Here is a 26,279-nt window from a genome sequence, read left to right as displayed (position 1 = left end):
CATGCTTGATTTTTGCAACTGGACTGCAGAGTGACCTGGAAGAGGTCTCTTCTGTCCTCTTTGCTTCTATTTTCTCTTCTGTAAAATTGGGACAGCAATCCTGAACTCCTCTTCAAAGTGCTTTGAGATGAACAGATAAAAAGAGCTCTGAAGGTGCTATTTTTGATAGGCAACACTAATCCTGGATATGACTCTAAGTTGTAACTATATCAGTTTTATTACTATAACAATATTTCCTATTTTGAAATCATAACATACTTGAGAAAAAAATGAGCAATTTATTTCCCTGGGTTCAAAGAAAAAGGACTAGGTCATGTAAAAACATGTCTGGGAGTCAAAAACATTTCACCCCAGGTATCATCACCAAAGGATTCATTCTCAGGCAGTGAGTGGGTAAAGTGAACACTCTCTGTTCCCACAATAATAATCTCAACAGCACCTAATTCCTGTCATTGTACAAAACCTGCCTCTTTTAAATTGGTTTAAAGCTGACAATTAATACTGTATCAGTTATACACTTAACACAGTAATAGTTGAAATAAGTTTAAGTGGTAGGGATGCTATTCAGTGCTTTCTGTGTTATGTTAAAGCAACAATAACTAGCAAATTGTGGGTTACCATATGTATAACAGAAAGCAAATGAATACAGGCAGTCCTTGGACTTACGACACAATTGGTTCCTGAAAACTGTGCCTTAAGTCAAAATGTTGTAACTCAGAACCAATTTTCTCAAAGGAAACAATGTTATAAATGGGGGATTGGTTCCTGAACCAAGGCCTGATACCCTATTTTCACCAAAAATACCCCAGAATTTTGTACTCAATCAATTATAGATGAGTAATATAGCTACATTAATGTATTTATATTGTAAATAGCAATCATATTGATTTGGAAGGACTTCTTTGAGGTGATTTTGCTGGACTTTTTGAAGGGCTCTTGGCTGGAGTTTTTGAAGGGTTCTTGGCTGGGGTCTTCTCAGGAGTCTTGGCAGCAAGTTTTTCTGGAGTCTTGTCCGCTTTCTTAAAGAAAGTGTCCAAGCAAGTTTGGACAGATATTCTCCAGGGAGATGAGTGACACAGCAAACTTGTTCACTGGCGTGGCGTCACATCGAATCAAGCATTGTAAGTCGAAACTGATGCCATAAAATTGAAACAGGGTGTCAATTTATAATGGTTGTAAGTGTGAAACGTAACTCAAAATGTTGTAAGTCGAGGACCACCTGTATTTGCTAAACAGTTTATTGAAGAGACATCACACATTGTGAGGTGTAATAAATAATTAGCTGAAAATTTACTGCTTTACACATGTCAAAAGCTAAAAAACTGGAGTCATCTGTTGAGTCACAAAAATATGAGACCAGTTGAACTTAGTGCATGATTGAGTTGTAGCTATTTATTGTGACATCTTGAATCTCACATAGTATTAATAGTGAATATTTCTATGGGAAATACTGAAGACATCTTTCATTGCATTGCAACAGCTAGGGGTCAGAGTGTTATTTGTGAATGTTCCTGTATCTTGTTGCTTTAAGATACTGATAAGGATGAACTTCTGCATTTTAACAGAACTTTAAGAAGATAACCTGAATTTTAGTCACTATAGGCAACCACAACTACTGTAATGTACCATTCATATCCAAAGCAATTGATGTGCCCAGATCTCAGGTCAGATGTAGATTTATTTGTTGTACTATTAAAATATCTACCATCTCTATAACAACTTTCATCTTAAATGATCCCCAGCAACAGGATGAACATATGGGAATCTTTGCATCCACCACTGAGCTACGCCAACATGAGATGTGTTTGACAGAACATAACAACACTATGCAAATGGTGTAACTACACAGCACAGTGAAGTGCCATGCAGAGATACCTGAAGTAATTGGGGCACTGGTGCTATATGCATTTACATAATACAGTATAGCTGCATTCATATGGTGCTTTATGTAGCTTAATAAACCTTGCTTCTCATAGCAGCGATAATTAGCAGAGTATTCTGCCTTGGTTAATGTGGCTGTACTGTGTTCTGCATGTAAGTCATCCTAGGTCTCTTTGCATGTCACTGTGTTATGCCCTATAGATATATCAAATAGTACAGGGTAGGAAGGAAGGAAATAAATACCATCTCCAGATTAGAAGAAATCAGGAATAGCTATACTTTAACTAAAATTTCCATTACACTTTTGGATATATATTTTGTAGCTTTAAATATCTATAACTGGCCTGGAGTCCTCCTCCCAACTTTTGTGGTTTTCTGTTTATAAAAATGTTTTCTTCCTGCCCAGCATTACTGTGAGGAAGGTCAACCTATATAAATGGGCCCATCTGACAATAGAGAGGAAACGGTGCAACTTCATATTATGCTGTCACCTGCATAAACCATACAGCTTGAAAACTAGAGCATTTTTTCTGTTGGACATTTTAGATATTACTTTTAACAACTGAAGGTAACCAATTTCCTCCTTTATAAGTGGCTTATTGCTAACTTAAAAAGCTGAACATATTCAAGGGCTTTTTGATAAGACCTTTTTAAGGCTTTGTTTCTTAGGTATTAAAGAAGAGCTAGTTGTTCTTTGGAATGGCACAGTGTATAGAATCGGTCCTTCCTTACTGTCCTAAATGTATAATTACCTTGTAATCACCACGCAGGTCACTATTACTTTGAAGGGAAAATGTTATTTGATGAGAAACATCTCCAATTTTTGTCCAAATTGTACATTTCACAGTGATTAACTGATGCTCATAGATGTTCTCCTGGCCAAACAATACCAAAGAAACCAACCATTTATTAAGTCAGCCCCCACATCCTTGAAAACTGATATGTGCACATGGCCTATTTCACATATTAATATATCATATTGAGCTATTCCAGAAGATTCACAAAGCCATCTGTGTATTTCTAGAAAGTTTCACAGTTGAACATAATTATGAAAAAGGTTTCCCCTGCTGCACTCTTTATCCTTCAGGGCTGCACAGCAGCAGTAATATGTCCAGGAAAGTTATCACATTGTTGAAAGCTCAGAACTCAAGATCCTTCATAGTGTCACTGCACTCACTGATCTCCGATGGCTTCCACGGTTAAGTCTTTCAGCACAACCATCAGTCAACTGGCCAGTGAACTGCCCAGGAGATGCATTTCTATCAGTCAAAAATTGATACTGCCAAGGTGAAGCCGTCAATGAGGAACTAGCTGAAGTGGTTTCTTCCTCTGTCTGCCTCCTGATGGAATATTGGCTTTCTCTATTCAGTATCCACTCCCTTCTGGGGTTTGTATCTTGGGGGGATAATCCGAGGTTATCATGGGATATAGCAGATGCTGTTGGATGTAGGAATGGTGACAGGCATACATTGCTGGTGCTTAGATTAACCTCATCAACGCAGACTGAAGTTGTGCCTAAAATAGCTTGCTTTTTTGTCCTCTTTAAATGGATTTCCAGATCTCGTTGCTCTTTGGGAAGCTTATCCAGTTGCTGAGCTTTTAGAATTGGACATGCTACGAAGGTTCCTTGCAGAGCTAAAACAAAATACCTGATAAAAGATCAAGAAAAGTAGCACATTAAAAATGGGTTTCACTAGTAAAATATAACAGTATGTCAAAAGTCTCTCTCTGCAGGTTTTCCATGGTTCTGCAGATGTCTGGTAATGTCCTTACTTACTTTCAGTGAGGTACTTGGATGTATGCAGTCGTATTGTACAGTCATCTAAACTTATGATGACCATGACAATAGGATTCGTGTACTTGTTTAATAAAGCATGGAAGCAGTAGCAGCCTTAGGGAAGGGCAAACCAGGTGACCTCCCAGAGACCCACACTTTAGGGGGCCCCAAAATTTTGAACCTAAAATGAACCTAGAATATAGCTCAATGTTAAAAAACTCTTTCATTGCATTATTAATATTGGATTAAGATACTTTCATTGCAGTTTCATGGATAGGGCAAAGTGTAATTGAAATTGAAAATGTCTGACTTGCTTATAGGTCATCAAAATTAAGCCTCTAAGGGGCTAAAATGACTCTCTTGCCCAGGGCCCCAACAACCCTAAGGTCACCACTGATAGAAGGACAAGCAGAGACTTGGTTGGCTTTACGCACAGAGAGCCAATAGTTGGAAAGTGAAGTGATACATTCCTTTAAAAGGAGGCATAGAGATACAGAGGAAGGTGAAACTGCAGAAGTCAGCATCTTCTTTTTGCTTCTAACACTTCCTCTATGAACCTCCTCTCTCTCTCCTGTTCCTGGCAGTACTTGAAAGCTGAGAAAGCTACATGAAAGGGGTTGCTCACAGGTGGGTAGATTTGCATTTGAATATTAAATGGCAAAGCATGTAACTGCTTTTTTTGCCATGTCTATGGACTATGTCTACCAGAACTACCACTCAGAGCCATACAAATTCCTGGCACAAAAGCATGGGCATGCAGGTGAGTCCGTCTCAGAACAACAGATGGGATTCAGAACCTAAGCCTATAGATAAAGGGAGTGCAAGAGTCTGTAGCTACAAGGAGGACTTGAGGCTCTTTTATATTTACCTTACCTTCTAGAGATAGCTAGAAATCTTAAAGCTATGAGTTCCAAGTGGTATCCAGGGAAGATAAGGAACAAACCGCATACTAAGATGAGCCAATTGAAAATTTAAGTATGAGCTGTATTTCACAAGGAGTGCTTTGCTGCTGTAACTGAGTTCTGTATAGGACTTGGAGATGGATTATGTGTGAACAGAAGTTTCTGAAGAAAATAATCTGGGATGCCTGCATGAAGGAACAATTGTGCTCCTACCTTGATGTTATCCAGGCACAAATCTTTAAGCTCAGTATCCTGCCGAGGCAGCAAGTAGCTTAACATTGCTGAATTCCCAGGGTGGAAATATGAATTCTTAACCAAGTGTCTGATGTAGAAAGCTCAGGGCTAAAAAAAGTCATTGTGAATACGGGCTGATAATAATAGAAAAAAATCACTCAGGAAAAAAACATTGTCAAAAGATGCTGTTCCTTGGAGATGTGGAACATTCACTCAGCCATGAGCCACATCATCCTTACCTGAAGCTTGTATTACTCAGAATAAATTTGAATACACATAGAGACAGAGTAGTTGAGAAAAATGTTAAATTATCTAATTGAAAAAGGGCTTAAAATACTGTTTAGGTCCAGATTTTAGGATTTGTTTGAAAAGTGGTTTAATAAAATCAAATATGAATGAAAATGTCTTTACGACTATTACAGTTCCAGTGTATCCCTACCAACTGAAAGAGAGAAAAGCAAATTAGTTTGTTTCACCCTACTTCTAGTCTGTCTGGCTATCCAAGCTCAAAGTAATTAAAAAGGGAACAAGATTCATCACTTGGGAAAAACAGATTTGTTTTTAAAATTATTTGACTTTTAATAATCTGAGGTATTAGTAGTTAGATATGCAAGGAAACAAAAGTAATGTTTTTACCTGTATACTAAACTATAAAAACCAATGTTATCCTCAAACATTATTTTCCTCTGTATTTGTTTTCTGGCAGATAGCAAGCCATGATTTTGGGCATAGGAAGATCATTTATATAAAAAAAAAATCTTAATTTAACCGACACATTTTATGATGCAAACTGCAATATTTAATGATATGTGATAATGGAGTAAAGTAATGGAAGTAATACAAGATTATTGTATTCAAGATTTGGGAACAATTGGGAACAATTCAAAAGCTATCCTAAGAATGTACTTATTAGCCACCATTAGCATATTGAATATTAATACCCATAATAATGAGCATCTTTATAGCTGTTTGTCACTGGTAAATCTCAAAACACTTCAAGAGGATTCTTTTTTTCATTTTATTGATGGGAAATGGAGGCAGGGAAACAAAGTGGTTTATATATTTAAGGTTATATTAATTGCATGAGTCAATGACTGAACTGTGATTAGAACCCAAGTATACTGAATCCTCATTTGCTGATCTTTCTGCTTTAGACCTGACTCCATTAGGCGGGCTCTCTAGTAGATTAAATATGCTTCTGAGGCACCTATAGGAATGGTTGCAGTTGATATAGATAAAAACTATTGCTATTTTATCCTAGTGCCCACAAATTCCTAAAAAAACAATATTGAGAAGGAAAACAAGCAAATGTTCAAACCTCGGTAAAAGAGCAAGGACTGGTGCAATGAAACACAGTAAATAAAACCTAGGATCTGACATCTGATTCTCCATAATCCAGTAGGGGTTGGTGGGAGGGTTACAAACAACACAGACAGCATTGTAGACAGTTGAGATGAAGAGGTAAAGCACAACACTTCCAATCATTGTGATCCAATGAAACAGTGTCTGCGAACAGAAATGGAAGCAACAGTGATAATATTAACAATTGATGTTAAATCTTAGGAGAGACAGATGTGCAGTGTGACCTAAAGGAGGAACATCCTGAAGAGTCATGTAACTGAAAAGTGAAGCAGAAGAAAATTTCTTCATAAAAGTAATTCACAGGATGATAACTTCCAAATAATATGATCTTCCTAAAGCATATGGTGCAATGCTCCCATTCTCATGTTTAACTACACAACAATTCTTTATTGTCCTGTCCCAAAGGCACTGTATAATCAAAGTCTGTTGGTATTCCAGGGAGGCAATTATCTCTAGACAAATCATCATTTTTGACTTATTGCAATAGCTCACTTGCATAGAAAGAAAGCTTGAGGTTAAATTGTCATATATTCACATACATACCCAAGTTTTAATTTCTAGAGCTTGGTGTAGGAGAATAGTCAGGAGAGAGATGGTATTGATGGGAGTTCCAAATGTGAAAACATCTATGTCAGAACCCTCATATGTCTAGAAAATGGAGAGATTCAGATGAACCTTGACAATTCATAATACATAGGTGAACAGAATGGGATTGTTAATTCATTTTTGTTAAGAGACAATTTGAATGCTTTGTGTACTTACAAAATAAGGGACAAAGAAACAGACAAGACTCTGGTAGAAGGCATCCAGCATGGCAATGGTAAACGTTGACAACTTGTAGATCTGTAGGAAGTTACGGACAACCATCATTGTCATAGGACAAATATTGTTTTCTTTCAAGCATTAACTCATCATCTTTAAGAGCCTGAACTCCTATAAAGGTTATCAGGGTGGGCCAAATAATATTCTTTAAATCACGTTTCCATGGACTACTGAATTTTGGTAAATGTGATATGTCTACACCTTTGTCAAGGCTCTCTCTCTCACTCTCTCTCAACTTTTAATGCCATTGCTCAAGGGGAGACAGGCTCACAGTGATGGTGGCAGATTTAGCAGGCTCTTTCACTTTGCCAATGAAGCAGTCAGAATGCCAGAGCAGCAACAACTTCATGTTTTGAAAAAATGGAGAATACTCCCCACATGTGGCATGGAAGAGGATGGGAATGTCTTTATAGACTCTGTTGGCAAAATGATTTCCCTTCTACACTTTTCACTCAAAGGGCTGGATTCTCATAATATCAGGTGAAGACAATCTGAATGAATGCTCAGTAGTGCTGAAAATTATAGCCCAGGTGCATTAGGACTATATTTCCACAGTTTTGCAATCTAGAATAGAAAGGTCAAAACAGGCCCTTTGGGGAAAAATATGGTTAACTGCTAGTAATTAGTAGCTGAGTCAAATTTAGGCTCAACATTTTAAAATGACAGGAAAAATAGGAAAAATGCATATGCATGTACATATATGAAAGGTGCATATACATTAATAAATAAAAAGATCAGCCTGACACACTGAACTTGACAGGGACTTTGTGGAAAAGGTTTTAATAATTGCTTTCATATGCCATGATTTTTTATCAAGCTCTAAGTATTCAAAGTGAAAAATAAAACAGTCCAGACCTGAAGCAGCTTGGACACCAAACTGTAATAGTGACAAAAAGAGAAGTATTTTGTGCATTAAAAGGTCTTTTTCAAAACATAAGTCCAGAAAAGTACATAAAGAGCCTGCCAGCCTTCTGTTGACATAAAGCCTCTGGTTTACTTGTCACTTTCTACTGCAATCTTCACTTTAAAAGCCTTTCCTTCAGGACTCATCTCTACGTTAAAATCCTCCAACCTCACCAGAATTTAACCATGGGACAGCCATGCTGTTTTTGCTTTCATTTTTTACACTGCAACTCTGCTTTTATTTGTTGCTACCTTCCTTCCCCTATTCATGAAAAACAAATCCTTTATTTAAATGCTCAAACACTTCATCTTTCCTTAGGTCAGAGACATAAAACCTTCCTAATATTAAAGCATATGCTTTTTGGGGTTTCAATGTATGGGGCCTCATTCATCAGTGTATCACTCCACTAATGTCAATGAAGTTATACTTCCCCTTCCCATTTACATCAACCAATCAACATTTCTACTAAGATTCTAGCCACTAGTTTCTAGCAATTACACAGTCTTTGGATGGGTATTATCAAACCAAGCAAAGTAGTTTCAAGTTGGGGGAGTATCTAGGTTTCTACTGACTCATCCAATATAATAGCAGAATTGCACCAGGTCAACAACCAGTATGACATACCTCTGAATTTTGCCCTTTTTTGTATAGTTCAGGCAAACTTAGAAGTGTTTCTGCAGAAACATCTCTATCCAACACCCCAAAAATGATGGGCGGTAAGGAAGTGAAAAAGAGGTTGAAAAAGATCATTTGCCAGTAATCAATCATGGTGGCCCCTGAGAATCCACAGAAGAACTGATACCAGAATAGTAGATTGACATAGTTCTGGAGGAGAGAGACAATCTGTTAGTGGTACATATTTTCAGCATCCTGAATGTTCAGAAATGTATAGGAACATGATTACATTTTGGACTCCTAGAATCATGAAGTCACACACCTTCCAGGTTTGCTTCTTTGGATCATCCCTAATTGTGTTGGTATATGTTTCTCTCTTTGGGGTTCCTGTCAATAGGTTCTGTGGGGTTTCTCTCTTTGGGGTCCCTGTCAATAGGTCCTGTGGGGTATAAGGTATGTCTGAGCCAGCCTTCCTTAAGACACATCATTTTCTCCATAGTTATCTTAAACAAGTAGCCTGGCCTTTCTATATTTAACCAATGTAGAAAACCATTATGGGATATTTTAGTTTTAAATGGATACATCAGAGTGTATTCATATTGTTAGGTTTCCTTTAAAAGAGTAATTAAATAAATTATTCACGGTTCTGAGCACCAGGTTATAAATCCTGTAATAAAATTGGGTTTGATTGTGGAATCAAAGGTCTTCTTCTTCCTAATAGAACTGGGGAGATAATAGTACAGCAGCATCCCAGTTTAGAGAGCTGTTTCATGATGCAAATAACTATCATTTAGGATCTGAAAACATGCTCATTCAGGAAAAATAGTTTTGCTTCCTATTACAAATTTTAATACTGATAAAGCCATGATTCTTATTTAAAATTGTGACTTAAAAAAATTAAATTGAAATGCTTTGACTTCTCAGTAAATAGTCTTTCATGCTCAGAGCATATTTGAAGTCAAATGGATTTGTTTGCACTGCTTTGCAGAAATTGTATTACTATCAAGTTTAGCCACTTTACATTATTCTTCAATGCATAGCTCATTTGCATATACATTAAACTTTTAATAAAAATGCTAGATATGACTGCACCAGTGCTTGCAAGTGGTTCCTATAAAATTAAACACAAAATTTCACAGGTTTCACAGGCTACTGTTGTGTAATGGAGAGTCATCTCCCATTTTCTCAGAGTAATAATCTTCCGTTCTTTATGTAAATGGGTAGTACATTTTACTTTGAGACTCATGGGTATTAGTGGAAAGTTTCTTGAGCTAGTAAATAAATGTTACTAAACTTTGAGATTTTTCCTCCTTTGGGATAATATTGTATCAAACTTCCGCAGTGAAAGATTTAGATACTGCTTTTCCCAATACTTCAGAGGTTCAGTAGTAGGTGTGCATATGGAAGCAAACAAGCTGGTTAAGTGCAGAAAAAAGGAATATTAGTTTGATGGAAGTTAAAGGAACATGCAGAAGTACTTTAAGATAGCTTAACTGAAGTAAATTAAGGCATCCAGGATCCTTTTTGACTTACCACATTTTTGTAGAAGTAGTAAATCACCATCTTTGCCAAGCGAGAATAGCACCAGTGTCCATGGACGAGAAGCAGCTTCTTGAGGTGCTTAAATCGAGATATTGCAAAATCACTGGCCATCACAGCCTCAAAAAAACAGTATCAGAATTGTTCATTAAAAATCTGTTTCTTTATCCAATATGTCAAAGTGAAGCAGCAACCTACTACTGCATACATTTTGCATGGAAGTTATATAGCAGATTTCAGAAAAGAGACTAACTTAATGGATTACCTGCATGCCTTCCTGACCAGATATACCAATTCCAATATCAGCCACTTGAATCATGCTCACATCATTTGCACCATCACCTGGAATAGATAAAAGGACTGACTTTAAGACATATGAACATTTAGGAAAGAATTATAATGCTAGTTGGTCCAGCTTCCATGCTTATCTTCAGACAAGGTCTAAAAATAAATTACTGATAAATCAAGGGAGTCTTAATAGTAATGTGCATCTATAGTAAGGTGGGTGATGCCCTGCCTTATGGTTAGTAGTATGAGTGTGTCATTTGGTCAAGAAACATAAGTTCTATTCTCAATTTGGAAATCTACTTCCTCTGAGATTCTGAATACTCTAAGTCTTGGGGTGAAATTCTAACCTAACTAAAGCCAATAGCCAAATTACCACTGAATTCAGTGGAGCAAAATTTTAATCTCTGTACTTTATACCCTGAACATGTAAGGTGGTGAGTCACTTTGGTGTCATCAGTCCTAAAATTTCCCTAACAATAAAGGGCAGATAAAGTTATTACCTTTATATGGGTGATGAGACTCAGTTAAACTAAGTGAGTGTATATATTATATAGTGGACTTAGTGACAGAGTAGGAGATACTTATGGTTATGTATTTGAACTACAATATTTTCTCAAATTCCTAAAGCACATGACATTCGTTATGGACTTTATACAATATAAATTTGCTTTTCCAGGTTCAACTTATTGACTATGACCTTCCCCCAAAACACCAACTAAAGCCACAAGTGAGAACAAAATTGTCCATCCCTCCTCTTCCCCATCAAATTACAAAAGGCCTAAAATGCTCAATTTTAGGCAGACACCAAGCAGGGAGAATTCAGCCCGAGGGAATATTTTTAAAAATGATGAATGTGAGAAATAGGGTTTATAACAAAAACTGTCTTACAACTAAATATTGTGATGACTTGCTAACAAATCTTATCTTGCTTCATCTAGCAAGCACTCTGTGTTGCTTGGAATTCAGTAAGGAAGCACATTAATACAGTCATAACTATATTTTTTCCTTTGGTGAAAACCAAATAATAATGTGAAATGCTTTTTTAGTGATCCTTTCTGTAAATTTCTTTGACGCAGTTACAAAGACACACAGAAATACTGCAAATTATACAGTGTAAAAAAACTTATTTTAAGACAGCAATTCAGTCCATTGTAATTTTGGAAGAACATTCATGATCAGCGACTAGAGAACAAATAGTTAGGTTTGCATGTAATCACATAGACTATGAGTGAGGATTGATTAGAAAAAGAGCATAAATAAAATGAAGTTTATATTTTGAACTCTGAAAAAAATCTAGAAATTCAGATATTTATCAATCCTTTTCTCTCATATTATGTTTTATTTGATTTATTGAGCATTTTGTGTTAAAGGGTTTAAGTCAGCTTTGCAAGAATTTTTAATAGACTTACTTACAAGTACTCACACATGATGCTTCAAGGATTTTCCATGAACTACTTTACATACAAATGAAAAAAATAAAATGAAATCAGTATCTAATACTGATCTGGGTATACAACTTTGCTGACCAACTCAGAAAAAAGGCATTAAAAGGGAGTAATTAAAATATAGAGCAGGAGCTCTTATTGATTGTCTCCCCTCCTTCCTCAAAGCTAGAATAGTTGGAAGCAGCTTCTGTGGGAGGGGAGGAGAATGAGTGGTAGACCATGGGAAGTGAGTACCTTTTAGTGGGAGGTGAAGCTTCTCAACAGCAGCAGAATGAGATTCTTTCTGAGGAAATTTAACTTACAATACATAGCTGTTTGCTGAGGTTAAACAATCTGACAATCTTTTTACTACGTCTGTGTTAAAGGAACCTCAGGGTGAAGATTATACACCAATATTCAGTATATGCTCATAACCCTCAATGAAGTAAACAATCACGTGATCAAATTGGCATTAACGGGCAAGAGACAAAGAAAACTTAGTACCTATTGATAGTGTCATGACATTTAGTTGCCTCCGAACTAGTTTGACCACCTTGCTCTTTTGGAGAGGAGTGGCCCGGCAACACAAAACTGAGCGGCAGTACTTTGTCAACTCCAGAAACTTCCTTTCTAGCTCCCCTTGGAAGACAATGTTCAATGTTTTCCCATCAATAACCAGCCCAAATTCAGGAACAGGGCCTGTGGAAGCTGGCAGAGAAGATGGCAGACCAATGCCAAAGAATGTCCATTTGCTTTTTTTAACGCCACAGTTCTTCCTCACTTCTTCCAAGGTCAAATCCAAGAGGGATTCACAGGTTTCCTGTGAGAAAATGAGTATGTTATGGAAAACGTATCTATTTATCATGTTACAGTATAACCAGTAGACATATCTTTGAAAACATCACAGGAGCTTTATGACCTTTTGGTTGCAGAAAGCACTAGTTTACTAGTTTACTGGAGATTAGTTCAATGTTATTACCAGCTCCTCCATCCACATGTTAAAAACGCTGAGCATCTTAGCAGCTATTTGTCTACAATATGACTATTAATTTAAAAAGAAAAGGAAGTACATATTAGAAGACTGAGTCTACATTTGCCTCTGTAGTGCTCAGAATTTGGAGAAAAAAATACATATTATTTATTGTTGTACGAACGTAAGGAGTATGAGGCATTGCTAACAATAATGAATATAGCCTTACCACTCATATGAGGGATGGTAAAAGCTCATTCATATTTCTGCAAAAAGGAGGGAGTCTGCCATAGAGAAATTAAGAAATCCAGATTAGTAAGAGTAGTCAGGGATTTTTTGCCACTGTTGACAAAGGATGCTGGGCAAGATGGACCTGACACGGTAAATGACAGTTCTTATGATTTAGAAAAACTGGCCTTAACTGGTTCAAATCATTCAGCTGGCCTGCTAAACAATGTCAGAAGTTCTAACAGTGCTCATTCCTGTGTTTTAATCCCCAAATACCTTTCCTTCTTTTTTGCATTTGTCCCATTTTGAACCAAATACATCTTTTAAACGATACAACTCTTAGCAACTTAAACAGTATAAACATATTGAAGGGGGCACTTAAACAATTTGGAAGGTTTTTTTGGTAGGACATGACAAGAACACAGGACAAGACACTGTACAATCCTATATTTACCCAGGTCTCTATTGGTGCAAACGTCATTTTCTGTGGTGTGGTACTGACAGCCCAAAGAGCTTATCACTCTCTTTTTTACCTTCTCTGTCAGCCTTACTGAGTGGTGATTCAGTTCTTAAATGTTATTTTCATTTTATGTTGCATAAAGTACAGGTGTAGGATGCTGCAAGTTTTAAATTACACTTAAGTGGGAGGTTCTGAAATCAAATGTACCTCTGACATCTAATAGAAAGCCACATCAAGCTTGCTTTCTAAAACACTGTAAAAAGTCTCCTGAGGAGAGGCACCTTTTCTCTCTGTGTAAACCAGGAATTATATTGAAAATATAAGTTATCTTTTGAATTAACTCTAAGGAGACTGGCTAGTGGTCTGCCACCTGGGAGTCATATAATTTCTAGTGTTTGGTGAGTGTAACAGGGGACCTAAACCCTGTTACTCAGACTCAAGGAAGTGGGGAGAGAAGACTCTATCAGTGCATCTGGAGCAGATGCCAAAGCAGCCCACAGGAAGGGGGGATCTCTGGCAAATGGCATCCAGGAGGGCACTGTGAGGAATGAGAATGAGAGTTGAAGCAGCTGGTCCAGACAGAAGGAACAAGCTCCAGGGAGCTGAGGCCCCTGGCATTTTAAGAAGGTGGGGTGGCCGGATACCAGCTGACCCTTGATTAAGGGGTTAGAGACTCCAGTGCATGACCAGGAGGGGAAGCCAGATTACTGAAAGGGGGTGGGACTCCAGGGCAGATAAGCACCGTCCCTGAGCCAGGGTGGGCAGTCAGGCCCTGCAGGGAAAGGAGCTCCCACAGGAAATACTGACTGTGGGGAGGCAACACCCAGGGAAATGGGGCTATCCATAAGGGTGAAACAGGTTTATCCCTGGGAGTTATCATTTGTGGCAGGTGAGCTTTGCAACTGCAGGATACCTATGTTTTAGGTTTGTTGTATAACCAGAGGACTGGATATGGCTATAAGGGATGGACTGGAGGCCACAGAAGTGCTAAGGGGCACCCAGCATGCAGACCTGTCATGGTCAGGGTCCCAGTGGGCTATGTAGGGCTGAAACCTAAAAGCTGTAGAGGAGGCAGAGAGAAATGATTTGCCCCTGGGCAGGGACACGATGGGGACTGAAACAGGGCAAGCCAGGGCCAAGGGCCTGGACGCTAATGAAGTGAAGGCTGGAAAAGCCAGGCCAGAGGCAGTGTGCCTGGGCCATCAGTCAACAGCCGGAGTAGCCTGTAGGCTAAAGCTAGTAAAGCTGATGATTAACAAGGGATCAAATGGCAATGGAGTAACAACTGCGAGGCCTAGGCATGCCTGCAGGGGTGAAAGGAGACTGCAAATTTAGCCCTTAAGGCACATAGAGGAAGAGGGATCGGGGGGGGGGAGGGGCGGGAATGGAGAATGAATATTGGGGAAGAGAAAGAGAGAGGGGGAGCAAGAGCAACTTGGCTCACTGGCCTTGGAGGGCAGCCTCCCCTCATTACTTTCAACACTAAGGCATGGCAGGAGAGGAAGCGGGGCAAGACCCTGGGGAACAGGAGCGAGGGCCTGACAGGATTGGGGCGCTTACTAGGGGGCACCACAGCAGCCCTTGGGTGCCACGCCTGTCACTGTGAGTCTATGTGATTAAAAGAAAGTTCTGTGTCTAGTGAGAAACTCAATTTTCTTAAAGTCAACCCAGCAAATTTCATTTCCCTACTATCGCTGCCAGAAACTCATAGCTTTCACTAACAGTTGCCTGTCTCTGGTGACAACTGACATTGTTATCAAACTTCACTTTTCCTCTACAAAGGAGGAAGTTGGATAATGATAAGGAGCCAAGAATGGTTTGACACTGAAAATCAAACTAGGTAGCAAGTTGAGGAGCCAAAAAGAGTAATGTGCTCAGTTTGTTTGAACAAGAGGTGGTGACAGTAGACTATACAGAGGTCCAGGAAGTTTCTTAACTGTGCTGGAATGAAGCCTTCGTTATATGACTTTGGGTAAAAAAAAGGGCACCTCAAGGTTCCTAACTGGGTATATTTATCTTTAGTGTCCAAGTACATCGTATTGAGGATGAATGCACTTGTCCTTAAGGAGCTATGGTCAAAAAGGTTAATGCTGCATGACCAGAAGGCTAAAAAGACTTAATGAGAGTAAAATTTCCAATATAATGACCAGAACTTTACTCTAGTAGTGAACTGGCTACTGTGTGCATACTGTGGCCCCAGTTGGACTGGATAAAAAAGCCTGGCTGTGTGTTATGATTCCCACATTGGTAAAAGTTAATGGAGATTTCCCTTTAACTTAACTGGGAGGGGCTTGTGCCTTTGGGGCAGGAGGAATCTGACATACACACCTACTGTTGCCATGTAATGTCAACTAGTTATGATGACTCCTATGAAGCCTTTAAGTGATTATGGACTTGACAATTTTACTAGTTAAATGCTTTTTTACATTAATGTTCTTTTTTACATTACTGAGTTAAAACTGAGGAAGGATAGAAATCATGTCACACTCGATGATAAACTCCTGTTATCACTCATGTCACTAACGGTGTCATTTTTCCACCTTATATCTGCTGACAGAAGTATCATAAACGCCCATTAGAAACCAGAAACTTGAACTTCAAATGCAAAGGCAAGTGTCTGTGCAATGTGTGTATCTCTCACCAGCTCAATTTCACAAGACGTTACGCTTAGTAAAATACACAGGAATTTAGGAGGGGAAGAGACCTCTTGAGTCAGTGAGACAAATCCCTCACTATGGCAGACAACTACATCACAAAATTCTTTCATAAACTGATCAGGTTCCATCTTAAAAGCAGTAACTACCTATTGAAAAACTGTTCCAGATGGCTAGAAACCTCCTTCTAATTCCCAGCCTAAATTTATTCATTCCACTTTCCTTTAAGCAGACACGCATATCAAATGAAATTTACACATTGAAGCAGAGAACATATTCTGTGCCAAATTCTGTATCGTCTTTGCATGCATTCCTATTTCCATTGACATTAAAAGAAAGAGACATTTTATAGAATCCTATTCCTGTTTGGGGAGCTGCAAAGCACAGACAAAAGAAGCCAGGAAGTAGGCCATCTAACTAGACTACAGAATTATACATCATAATAAAAAACATTCAGCACTTTTCATGTTCAAAGTACTTGAGTTATTTAATTAACCCTTTCCATATCTCTATGGAGGTAAATAAAAGGTGCAGCTTCTACTGAGAGAGACATTGAGGCAGATAGGATTAATGGGCTTTTTTACATGTGCAAGTGCTACAGTGCTGGGCGCTTTGAAAAGTGCCTGGCACTGTGACACATGCAGTTGTATAAGTGGCAAAATATGTGTCAGTGCGAAGAAAATGGTGCAGTGTGCTTTTGAACTAAAACACCTTGGAGGTACTTTAGTTCAAAAGTGCACTGCCACAATTTTCTGCATGCTGATGCTTATAAAACTGCATGCGGTGCACATCAGCTCGCATGCAGAGCAGGCTTGGTTAATTGAGTCTGCTCCAAAGTGGAGGATGTCTGGTGTATCATGGGACAGAAAGGTATGTATATAAATGCCCAATGATTAGCCTGGACACAAAAAAACTAAATGAAGGAACTGGGAATCTTTGATTCCATCCAAGACCAACCTAAGACCAACAACACAGATTTCTATCCTCTGGCTTCAAAATAAGAATGATTGAAGGTCTAGGAAACATGATTTATAAAAGAAAAAGGTAGAAGAACTGGGATTATTTAGTCTGGAGAAGGAAAAACTGTGGGGGACTTGATGACAGTCTTCAAATACCTGAGGCGTGCTTATAAAAAGGATGGTAGTAGAGTAACAGCCAAGTTAGCATGCTCCAACATTTATTATCATTAGTGTAGAATGTGCCTGAAGTGGCAGTCGCTATGTATTAAAGAATGTATATATATTTAGTGGGAACATGATGCTGAAGCATTCAGATTCACATTGGAACCAATAATCTTAGTCTGGGTAGCTAGTTATGGACTGAAACTCTCTTGCATAGTTCACCAGTAAGCTGAGGTCAATATTAAATCCATTTATGGCCATTTGTCCTTCAAATAAGGTTCCAATGTTGGTACCCAAGGTTGCAGCATCCCTTAGCATGGGCTGGGAAGTTCCAGGCTGGGTGAACTCTTAACCTTTCCTAGGAGTTGATCCAGTTTTAGGAGGAGAGCATATGTAACTGAGCCTCAGTAGGGTGGGAAAGGCCTCATGAGGTGAAATGAGTGGGTACTTTTGGATGGCAACAGGTGTGTGCACTGGCCGAGAAGGCCATGTGAAGCGTAGAGTGATATGTGCATTGCTGGGTGATTGGTTACTGGAATGATTGATAGGTGACTTATGAGAGAACCTATAAAAGAGAGAGAGAGGTTTTTGAGTGGAGTTGGCTGGTTGGTTGGTTGGCTGGTTAGCTGTTGTTGGTGTGTAGAGAGTGGATCATGTAATCATAGTTGTATAACTCCACCACTGAATGGTTGAAAGTGAGCAGTGTCTCCACCACTCAGGAGTTGGCTGTGTGGTGCATCTCTCCAAAAACATAGTAGTTTCATAGTAGCTAGGGTCAGGAGGGACCTGAACAGATCATCTAGCCTACCCCCTGCCACAGGCAGGAATGAATGCTGGGTTCACAAGACCCCAGACAGGAGATCGTCCAACCTCCTCTTGCATTTGCCCAAGGTAGGGGCGAGGACCACCGCCCTGTGAAGTTGGTTCCAGATTTTGGCCACCCTAACTGTAAAGTATTGCCTTCTGATCTCCAACCTAAACCTATTCTCCATCATCTTATGACCATTGTTCCTTGTCACCCCAGGTGGTGCTGGGGAGAAAAGAGCTCTGCCTATTTGCTGTTGATCCCCCTTGATGAGCTTGTAGGCAGACAGGTTCAGGTCCTTCAGTCTCTCCTCGTAGGGCCTGTCCTGCTGCTCTCTCATCAAGCGGGTGGCCCTCCTCTGAACCCTCTCCAGGCTGGCCACATCCCTTTTGAAGTGCGGCACCCGGTACTGGATGCAGTACTCCAACTGCAGCCTGACCAAAGTCGCATAGAGGGGGAGTATCACCTCTCTGGACCGGCTTGAGATGCACCTTTGGATGCATGACAAGGTATGGCTGGCCTTGCTGGCTGCGGTCTGGCATTGGCGGCTCATGTTCATCTTGGATTCAATAATGACTCCAAGATCCCTTTCCGCCTCTGTGCTTTAACAGTGTGTGCGTGTGCGGGTGACCCCTGACCAAGGAGGGTTAGAGCATGGTTGATTGAGGAGGATCAGTGTGGCCGTGATCATATAGTGGTTAGTACTCTGCATTGTGGACGAGGGCTGGGGTTGCAGCCAAAGGCCAACACCAGGCCAGACTGGAGGGTCAGCTGAATCCCTAATTTCTCTGTCTTTGTTTGTGAGGGAAAGAGTGAGTGCAGAGTGGGTGAGGGTTGGAGGTGGCAACCAATATTTCCTTCTGTATTCCTCACTGTTCCCTTGTGCGAGTGAGTGGTGCAGCTGACAGGCTGCACGAGTGTTGGCAGTGTGAGAGTCAGAAGTTGCCCTCTGGTGCCCTCACTGGGGTAGAGTGGTTTTGTATTGCAGTTCATTAGTGTTGATTAATGTATATTGTTTGAGATTGCTATTGTTATTGTGTGTTGTTTATATTCAAATATAGATACTTGTTACCCCTCCTCCCTGTGTGTAGTCTAATTTATTAATTATCTGAGTGGCAGGGTAGCACTGGGCTGTAGGCAAACACTTTGCTGAGCTTAGACCGCCCACTGTAAATCCTTTGATTGGTGCAAGGGTTGGTGTAAGTGCTTAATTGGTTAATTGCCAAATTCCTCATTTAACATCTAGTCCCTTTGGTCTAGAGTTTGGTGTTCCAGTACATGGGAAATGGGTAAATCTTTCCACGAGGCTTCAGTGTTAACTCACCTTTTGTGCCATTTCCTGTTGGATTGCTAGGAACATCTAAACTCTTATCGCATGGTTCATTTACTTCTCATGGAGTAAATGTTCAGGTCTGGACAAGGTCTCTGAAATAAGCTGGCCATGGGCTGACAAGTAAGTGGAAAGTCAGTAGCCTCATCAAGTGAATGGTAGCTGCCTTCCTGCTTTCAGTGCAGCTAGAGAAGGACAGAGTTTCACAGTGTCTTATTTTGTTGTCTCAAGTTATGAAAAAGCAGTGGTTGAAATGTTTATACTCGCATCTGTCCTTTTTGGCACTTACCCTTTTGCAAGGGTTTGCCCTCCATTTTCCCTGCTCTGCTCTAGTGGTTTCATAAATAGCTATAGATTGCTCCATGGAAAGCTCACTGTGCTTTGCTGAGTACCAGGGACTGACAATGATGACCCTGAAATGCTAACCCGCAGTTTGCCAGAGTATGCCTGTTCTAGTCTCTGTAAAACCTCTTATTGTCAGTGAATACACAGGTAATATTGTGCATATCGACACTATGTAAAAAACAATCTCATCTTTATAGGTCTGTGAGAACTATCTTGAGAAGGGCAAATGTTGCTGTCACAGAAGGAGGCTGGGATGAACATTTTCTAGTAAATGTCTTATTAAGACTAACCCTATTAGGAAACATGCAGCTATAAAGTATTGTATTGAAAAGAATCAACACTACTATGGGATCAGGCACCTAACTGCAAATTATTTTCCTTCTCAAACACAGGATTCAAGTAAATATCTGAAGATCATTTTCATTTTGGAAAAATTTATTGTATTTTAATCCTCAGCAGTCTTTCCTGCCCAGAGCATGGGGGCTGGACCTGATGATCCCATTAGGTCCCTTCCAGCCCTAAGTTTCTGTGAATCTGTGAATTATAAATCATCATCTATAAAACCTGTTTGGATTCAGAATCAGTGTTATGTATAGTCTAAGGAGTCTATGACCACTTCTTAATAGTACTTTGAGATTTTTGTTTTGCTTTTTATAGAACATGAAAACAAACATTTACAAACCTCACATCATTAAAGTAATGAACAAACTGCTCATCAAGCCCCTCCCTTTGTTTTGGATGTACCTTATTTTCGGTATTAATAGTAAAGACCGTGTCTCTTTGGTCCAGAAGTTTACAAGAATATGCAATGTTAACGGCTGTTTCCTGCTTGTCTCCTGTCAGCACCCAGATTTGTATTCCAGCCTCTCGGAGAGCAGCGATGGTATCAGTTACTCCATCTTGTAGCCGATCTTCAATCCCTGTTGCTCCTAGAGAAAGAGGAGGATTAAGTGAACTGATTTTAGTTCCCTTTGAAAAATGTGGTGAGATTATGTTAAAAAAATATTCAAAACTTTTATCGTAAAGCAAGATCCACCATTTATTTATGGCTAAGCCAATGCTACTAGCCAGTGGTTGAAGAAGACTTCACAAAGCATAAACGTTAATCTTACACTGATCTGACACAGGGGTAAAACTTTTTGCTGATTTCCTGTATTTACCTCATGTCTCACACCTGTCCTGTAGAAAACATATGAATGAATATTAAATATTTTTAAAGTGATTAACTACATTAAAAAAATTGCATTCAGGTTAAGATTAAAAAAAACCCAGCCACCAATGACTAATGATTATTCATTTTGTTTGATGCTCAAATGTTTCATTAAAAAAAATAAAATATAATGTAATGACAATATATTGAATAATTTCATTATATGCATTTTTGTAGGTACTGTACTCTGGTTTTCATCTACACGTACCATTAAGGCGATGGCATAAATGGCATAAATGGCAAGTTTGCATTGGAGTCAGCTGCTCCCAGGCGCAGCATCTACACATGCACCTGGGACTGCATTAGTTTGAGTTGGGGCAGAGCATTCCAGGCTGGCAAGGGATATGGGCGGTCAGGCCTGGCTTTGGGTGGCAGTGTTGGGTGGTGGAGGGGGTGGCTGGCGCATGAGGGTGCTAAATTGTGGGGCTAGGGTGCAGGCAGCCCTAGCACCTTAGCACCCTTGTACCCCAGCCTGCCCCTGCCATGATCTACACGTGCATTTTGGCAGAGTTAAGTACAGTATCATCTTAAGGCAGAATTAATTAACAGACTGCACACTAGTACGTGTAGATGGTGATGATTTATTGCAGAGTTAATTAGTCAACTCTGTAGTAAAGCACATATGTAGATGCACCCCCAGGAACTAGAAAAAATATGATTCTGCAATCAATCTTGAGTACTTCATTGCAAGACATTCTATTGGCAAGTTAGATGCTTTTTCTGTCAGAGGAGGAGAAAGGTACATTAAGTTTCCTCTTTCAAAATAAGCAATCTTTGAAGCAGAAGCCAAGCTCATGCTGAAGATAAATCGTCATATGAAAGATATACAACTTTCCTCCTCTTATCTCTTCCAGAAGGTCAACTTGAAGATGATCTAATGGTGATATTGTACATTACAGACAGGTATTTGAAGATAAGAAGGAACTTATGAAGAAAATTAAATATAAAACATATGGAACATTTTTATACTTGGCAAAAGTGACAGATTTTTAGATGACTGGAACTAACTTTCCTATGACTTTGACAACAGTATTTGTGGTTACTACCATGATTTTTAAAATACTTGAAGAGATTATGTATCTGAAGTCAGAAAAAGTCTGAAATTATATATGTCTTAGATAACAAAGAAAGTTATATTTGTAGAGAAAGAATAAACTTGGACAACTTTGAAGAACCTTGCTTACACAAGATAGAGGACCCTGAAACATTGTAATGGAATAATTGTATTATAGTGATGAGTGATGTGGAAGCACCTTGATAGATACCTTTTTGCACGATAAAAATAGCTTTTTCAAAGGGAAGAAAGCATGGAGGAACACAGTTATATCATAAATCCATTAGCAGGCAGGTATACATTGGATAGATGTGTAGCAAATTTGAAATATGGTTTAAGTGTGTAAAATATTTGTCCTTGGAAATTGGGTCCTGATTTAAAGTTGGTATATAATTATTTGTGTTTGGGCCTACTATTGGGAAAGCCTCACAAGAAGATCTTTTAATATACATCTGTCTAAGGCATTGTCTCTTTGGTTGTCAAGAACATCACATCAGAGCATAACTATTTTACTCAGTGTGTCTTATTTTTAGCTACCTAGCAAGGTGAGTTTGGTCTCCAGATGCTGTGCTGTCTCCATTAGTAGCTCATCTCTGTTGTCAATTGCTGCCCCGGCCTCCTGACGAAAATTGGCCCATTTCTCAAAGTCCTCTTCACTCAAAACCTGCACAACAGTAATAAAGGTATGCTGTATATTCAGACTGAAGATGAGCAGTAGTTCGCAAGTTTTGTATGCAGCCAACATACCCGTTCTTAAATGTTCACAGAATGAAAGAGAACCACAGATCAAACTGTGTAAACACCTCTGGAATGAAGGTGGCCTTTGTTTACTTGAGAAAGGATAGCTCTTGCTGGGCCAAGTTTCTCATGCAGCAGTATGCATATTGGAAAGTTTCCACAGTATGCATAATAGAAAGTTTCCATAGTATGCATAATGGAAAGTTTGCCTAGGTAGAGATCATGGAGGTGAAGTATTTAGAGGACATTTTCAGAAGATGTTCTGCTTAGCTACTGAAGATGCTCACATTTTAAAATGAGTTTCCTTCCCCCCTCCACATTTGAGCATCACTGTGAGCAGACAGATGTAACAATTGGAACAATATCAGTGAATGCCAATATAAGCTTTTATGATGCAACTGTTAGGTTTGCATGATTTTTGTGGTGACACTAGTGTAGCAAAACCATTCCAACTTGAACTCTGATTCATTCAGGGTCAAAGTAAGCTAACTTGTATCATGCTATGAGTTTCACACAGATATAACTATTGGGGATTAACAGCTGATGTACACTCCTGTAACAGCAGCTCACAGACACCCTTTCTTAAGTGGTTAATACATATGTTGGCTCATACCCTGAGTCTTACCCTGTACGTCATAATCACACTTCTATTATTTAATAATATGGTTATAAAAATATTTTGATGCAAGAATTTCAGAATTGACTCACCCACTGAATCTAAGCAAAGTACACCTCAGTCTAAAGTGGAAAAACAGGGAACTAATATTTTGAATCGTAGAGTGATTTATAACTACCAGAGTCTGTTTACAAATTATCATGATGTCTTTAAGATATCATATATTCTTACATATAATATAATATAATATAATATAATATAATATAATATAATATAATATAATATAATATATACCCTGTTTTCTGAAAGGCTGAAAGAAGGAAAACATTGTTTGCAGTAAGTACCTGAGTAGCAGGGAGCTGAGTCTGCTAATTATTTAGCTCCCATTGGATAGGTACAGATTTTATTTTGGTTTAATCTAAAGCAACAGAAACTGCTCTTACAGTATTTCTTGCATATAATGTGCATTCCAATTTACAGAAGCTGCTTTCTGGGAAAAGGTGCATATTGCATGTGAAAAAAATACGGTAGTTCAAGCATTGTTCAGCTGAAGGCTGCCAGGGGAAGAAGCAATGAAGAAAATGGTCCTACCTTTTCAATAGACACTGATTGATTGGAACAAGCAGCAGGCAGCTGCAGGGGTAGGGGGCAATCTGATCTTAGAGTCCAGGCCTGGGAGCTGCCTGCTGCAGGGCCAGTGGACATTGTCTGCCCCCCCTCAGAGGGGACAGTAGACATTGTCAGAGCCCAGGCCTGACACTGGTGCCCCCTGACAGCCCAGGGCTGGAACCCGGGGAAGCCTAGAACTTCTCTTGGCTGCCATATAGGAGCAGAGCAGAGCAGAGCAGAGCAGGAGTATCCCTGCCCTGAATTGCTCCTGTTAGGAGCAAATTTGCTCCCAATAGGTGCACGTGTAAATGTGCACTCAGGGAAATCTCACTGCAAAGTGTTTTACTGCACAGTAAGCTTTATGAGTGTTGATTGCATGTGTAGATATACCCAGTGAGGATGAGTATGAAGGAACATATAGTTTCTGAAGGTTGCACTTTAGATCTCTGAGATCTCTTGGATTTGTCCCTTAGGCTGCACCTAGACAATTTCTCCATTAAACCACCAGGCTAAAAAACACTACTGCAGGCTGAGTGCAAGAAGTTTGAAAGCTGAATGCTAAATGAAATTTAAGGAACAGACAGCGGATTTGTTCAATCTTGTCTGGGATCACTCTAAATAGGAGTAATATTGCCATATTGGAGCTGACTAGTGATCCATCTTGTTTAGCATCCTGCACCTGATGTGGCCAGGTGCTTTAGAAAAAGGTGCAATAAGCAGTTATTGGTCTGTCAGCCAGAGTGACAGTTTCCTTCCTAAATTAGGCATTTAGAGACTGGGTTAGGTGTGACACAGAGTTCAAAAGTCACTGATTTTTCAAGTCGTAAATCTGTTCATGTGCAGAACATAATTAGCAGATAGCACTGTTTCAATTTCTTCTCACCTTCTTAGCTATGCACAGGGTTCTTAGGCCATCCCTTGCATAGCAGTCCAGGTGCTTCTGTGTTTTGGCATGTATTCTTCTGAGTTTCTTCTCTACATCAATGCCATCTGTCACATACAAGCAGTCAGTCATTTGTTTCAAGCACAGATCATACCAAACCTAACAACCATAAACTACCAATGATGACGAACAGGCCAAATGGAAGCTTGGGTGTTAACACAACAGCAATGGCTTTCACAGATCATAAGCATTCACTTTGTATTCCATATCTTCTAAAGCATATTCATGTTCCTCAGTTTTCAGACAGCATGCAGGATAGCATTGCTTGGTCTTCTCTATATTACAGTGCCATGGTTGCCAAGTTAAAATACATTGGTCAGGCCCTTATGACATGATTATTGCAGAGTACACAATTCACATATGGGTTAGGACTCTCTGTGAATCTTAATTAGCCCATTCTATATTCCAGGCACTCTTCATGTTAAACAAACACCTTGGCTTTGATGCAGAAATAACACTATGGGGAACTTATTTTTCTTCTATATTTTAAAGCTTGAATAGAACATTTTATTTGGGAGAGGACTGCCGACTTCCAGTACTTATGCATGTACAAGATAACAATAACAATCATAGTTCTCTGGCTGATTACCTCTGGCAGGGTCTTCTAGTAAATCCATTATAACAGAGTCTGCTCCTTTGGTGTAGACAATTATTTCATTGGTAAGGGGGTGCCTCACCACTACAGACATCCTTTTCCTGACAGAGTCAAATCCCAAAGTGTAAAGTATGTCAAAAGTCAGGAGGGTACCTTGTGGTAACCTCACAGTTACCTGCTCAGGAGTCCTGGACACTAAAGTGAAACTGTAAGCCCGGGCAGCATGGACAAGGGCTGCCTCGTCTGGGCTCTCAGCTTCATAACAAAATTCTGCTTGCAAAGAGCCCTGAGTAACAGATTCAAAAGCCTCATCCAGAGAGGTATTGCGAGTCCCTGTGCTGTCCTTCCTGTGAACCACAATTCTACCACCACCATTGTTGTCATCATCTTTGTCACAGGAGTTGGGGGCAGCTGGATTCTCTTTATTATCCTCTGTTTCAAAACTGGCTCCTAGGTCTGAATGGGACTGAGTTGATAAGAAAGATTGACTAAGGTTTGCTAATTTTAGCCGTTGAAACAGCTGATGAATCCTCTCCAAGGAGATTCCTGATGGCTTCATCAGAGGTGGGGCTGTCACCTTGAGACATGAAAAGACATTATGTACATTACAGCTGAAATGAAACAAATGTGAACCACTGACATAGTTCCAAACCTCAGAGCACTGATATGCATTTAACAAATAGCATTACAAATGCTACCACCTTTTTCTAGCTAACTCTGTCAAGGCACTTAGTAGAAAAGTTACAGTGAAGTTGGTATCTTAACTCAGAAGCACTCTACTGATGGACTTCTAATACCTGATAGGCAAAAGTGGAGTTGCACCTCTTAAAACATTGCCAATTGCCTGAAGGAA

At 39.4% G+C, this 26,279-nt stretch overlaps 1 protein-coding gene across 5 annotated transcripts in view; it reads right to left on the bottom strand.

The window, feature by feature from the left end:
• Nucleotides 1–262: 262 nt before the first annotated feature.
• The window catches only part of ATP10B (ATPase phospholipid transporting 10B (putative)), a 310,708-nt gene continuing 284,691 nt past the window's right edge, over nt 263–26,279 (bottom strand). For all 5 annotated transcript variants that reach the window (XM_019478644.2, XM_014597506.3, XM_059733475.1 and 2 more), the window contains 12 exons: nt 25,421–26,003; nt 24,772–24,878; nt 22,463–22,589; nt 20,406–20,590; nt 12,253–12,568; nt 10,302–10,378; nt 10,031–10,156; nt 8,507–8,707; nt 6,919–6,999; nt 6,700–6,804; nt 6,113–6,300; nt 263–3,530 (listed from right to left, as the gene is read on the bottom strand). In XM_019478644.2, the coding sequence (XP_019334189.1) occupies nt 3,038–3,530; nt 6,113–6,300; nt 6,700–6,804; nt 6,919–6,999; nt 8,507–8,707; nt 10,031–10,156; nt 10,302–10,378; nt 12,253–12,568; nt 20,406–20,590; nt 22,463–22,589; nt 24,772–24,878; nt 25,421–26,003 (2,589 nt within the window). In that variant the 3' untranslated portion in view covers nt 263–3,037. The remainder of the gene's footprint in view (nt 3,531–6,112; nt 6,301–6,699; nt 6,805–6,918; nt 7,000–8,506; nt 8,708–10,030; nt 10,157–10,301; nt 10,379–12,252; nt 12,569–20,405; nt 20,591–22,462; nt 22,590–24,771; nt 24,879–25,420; nt 26,004–26,279) is intronic.

Source organism: Alligator mississippiensis, chromosome 9 (assembly GCF_030867095.1).
Source record: "Alligator mississippiensis isolate rAllMis1 chromosome 9, rAllMis1, whole genome shotgun sequence".
NCBI lineage: Eukaryota > Metazoa > Chordata > Crocodylia > Alligatoridae > Alligator > Alligator mississippiensis.
This window is presented reverse-complemented; position numbering and strand designations above follow the sequence as displayed.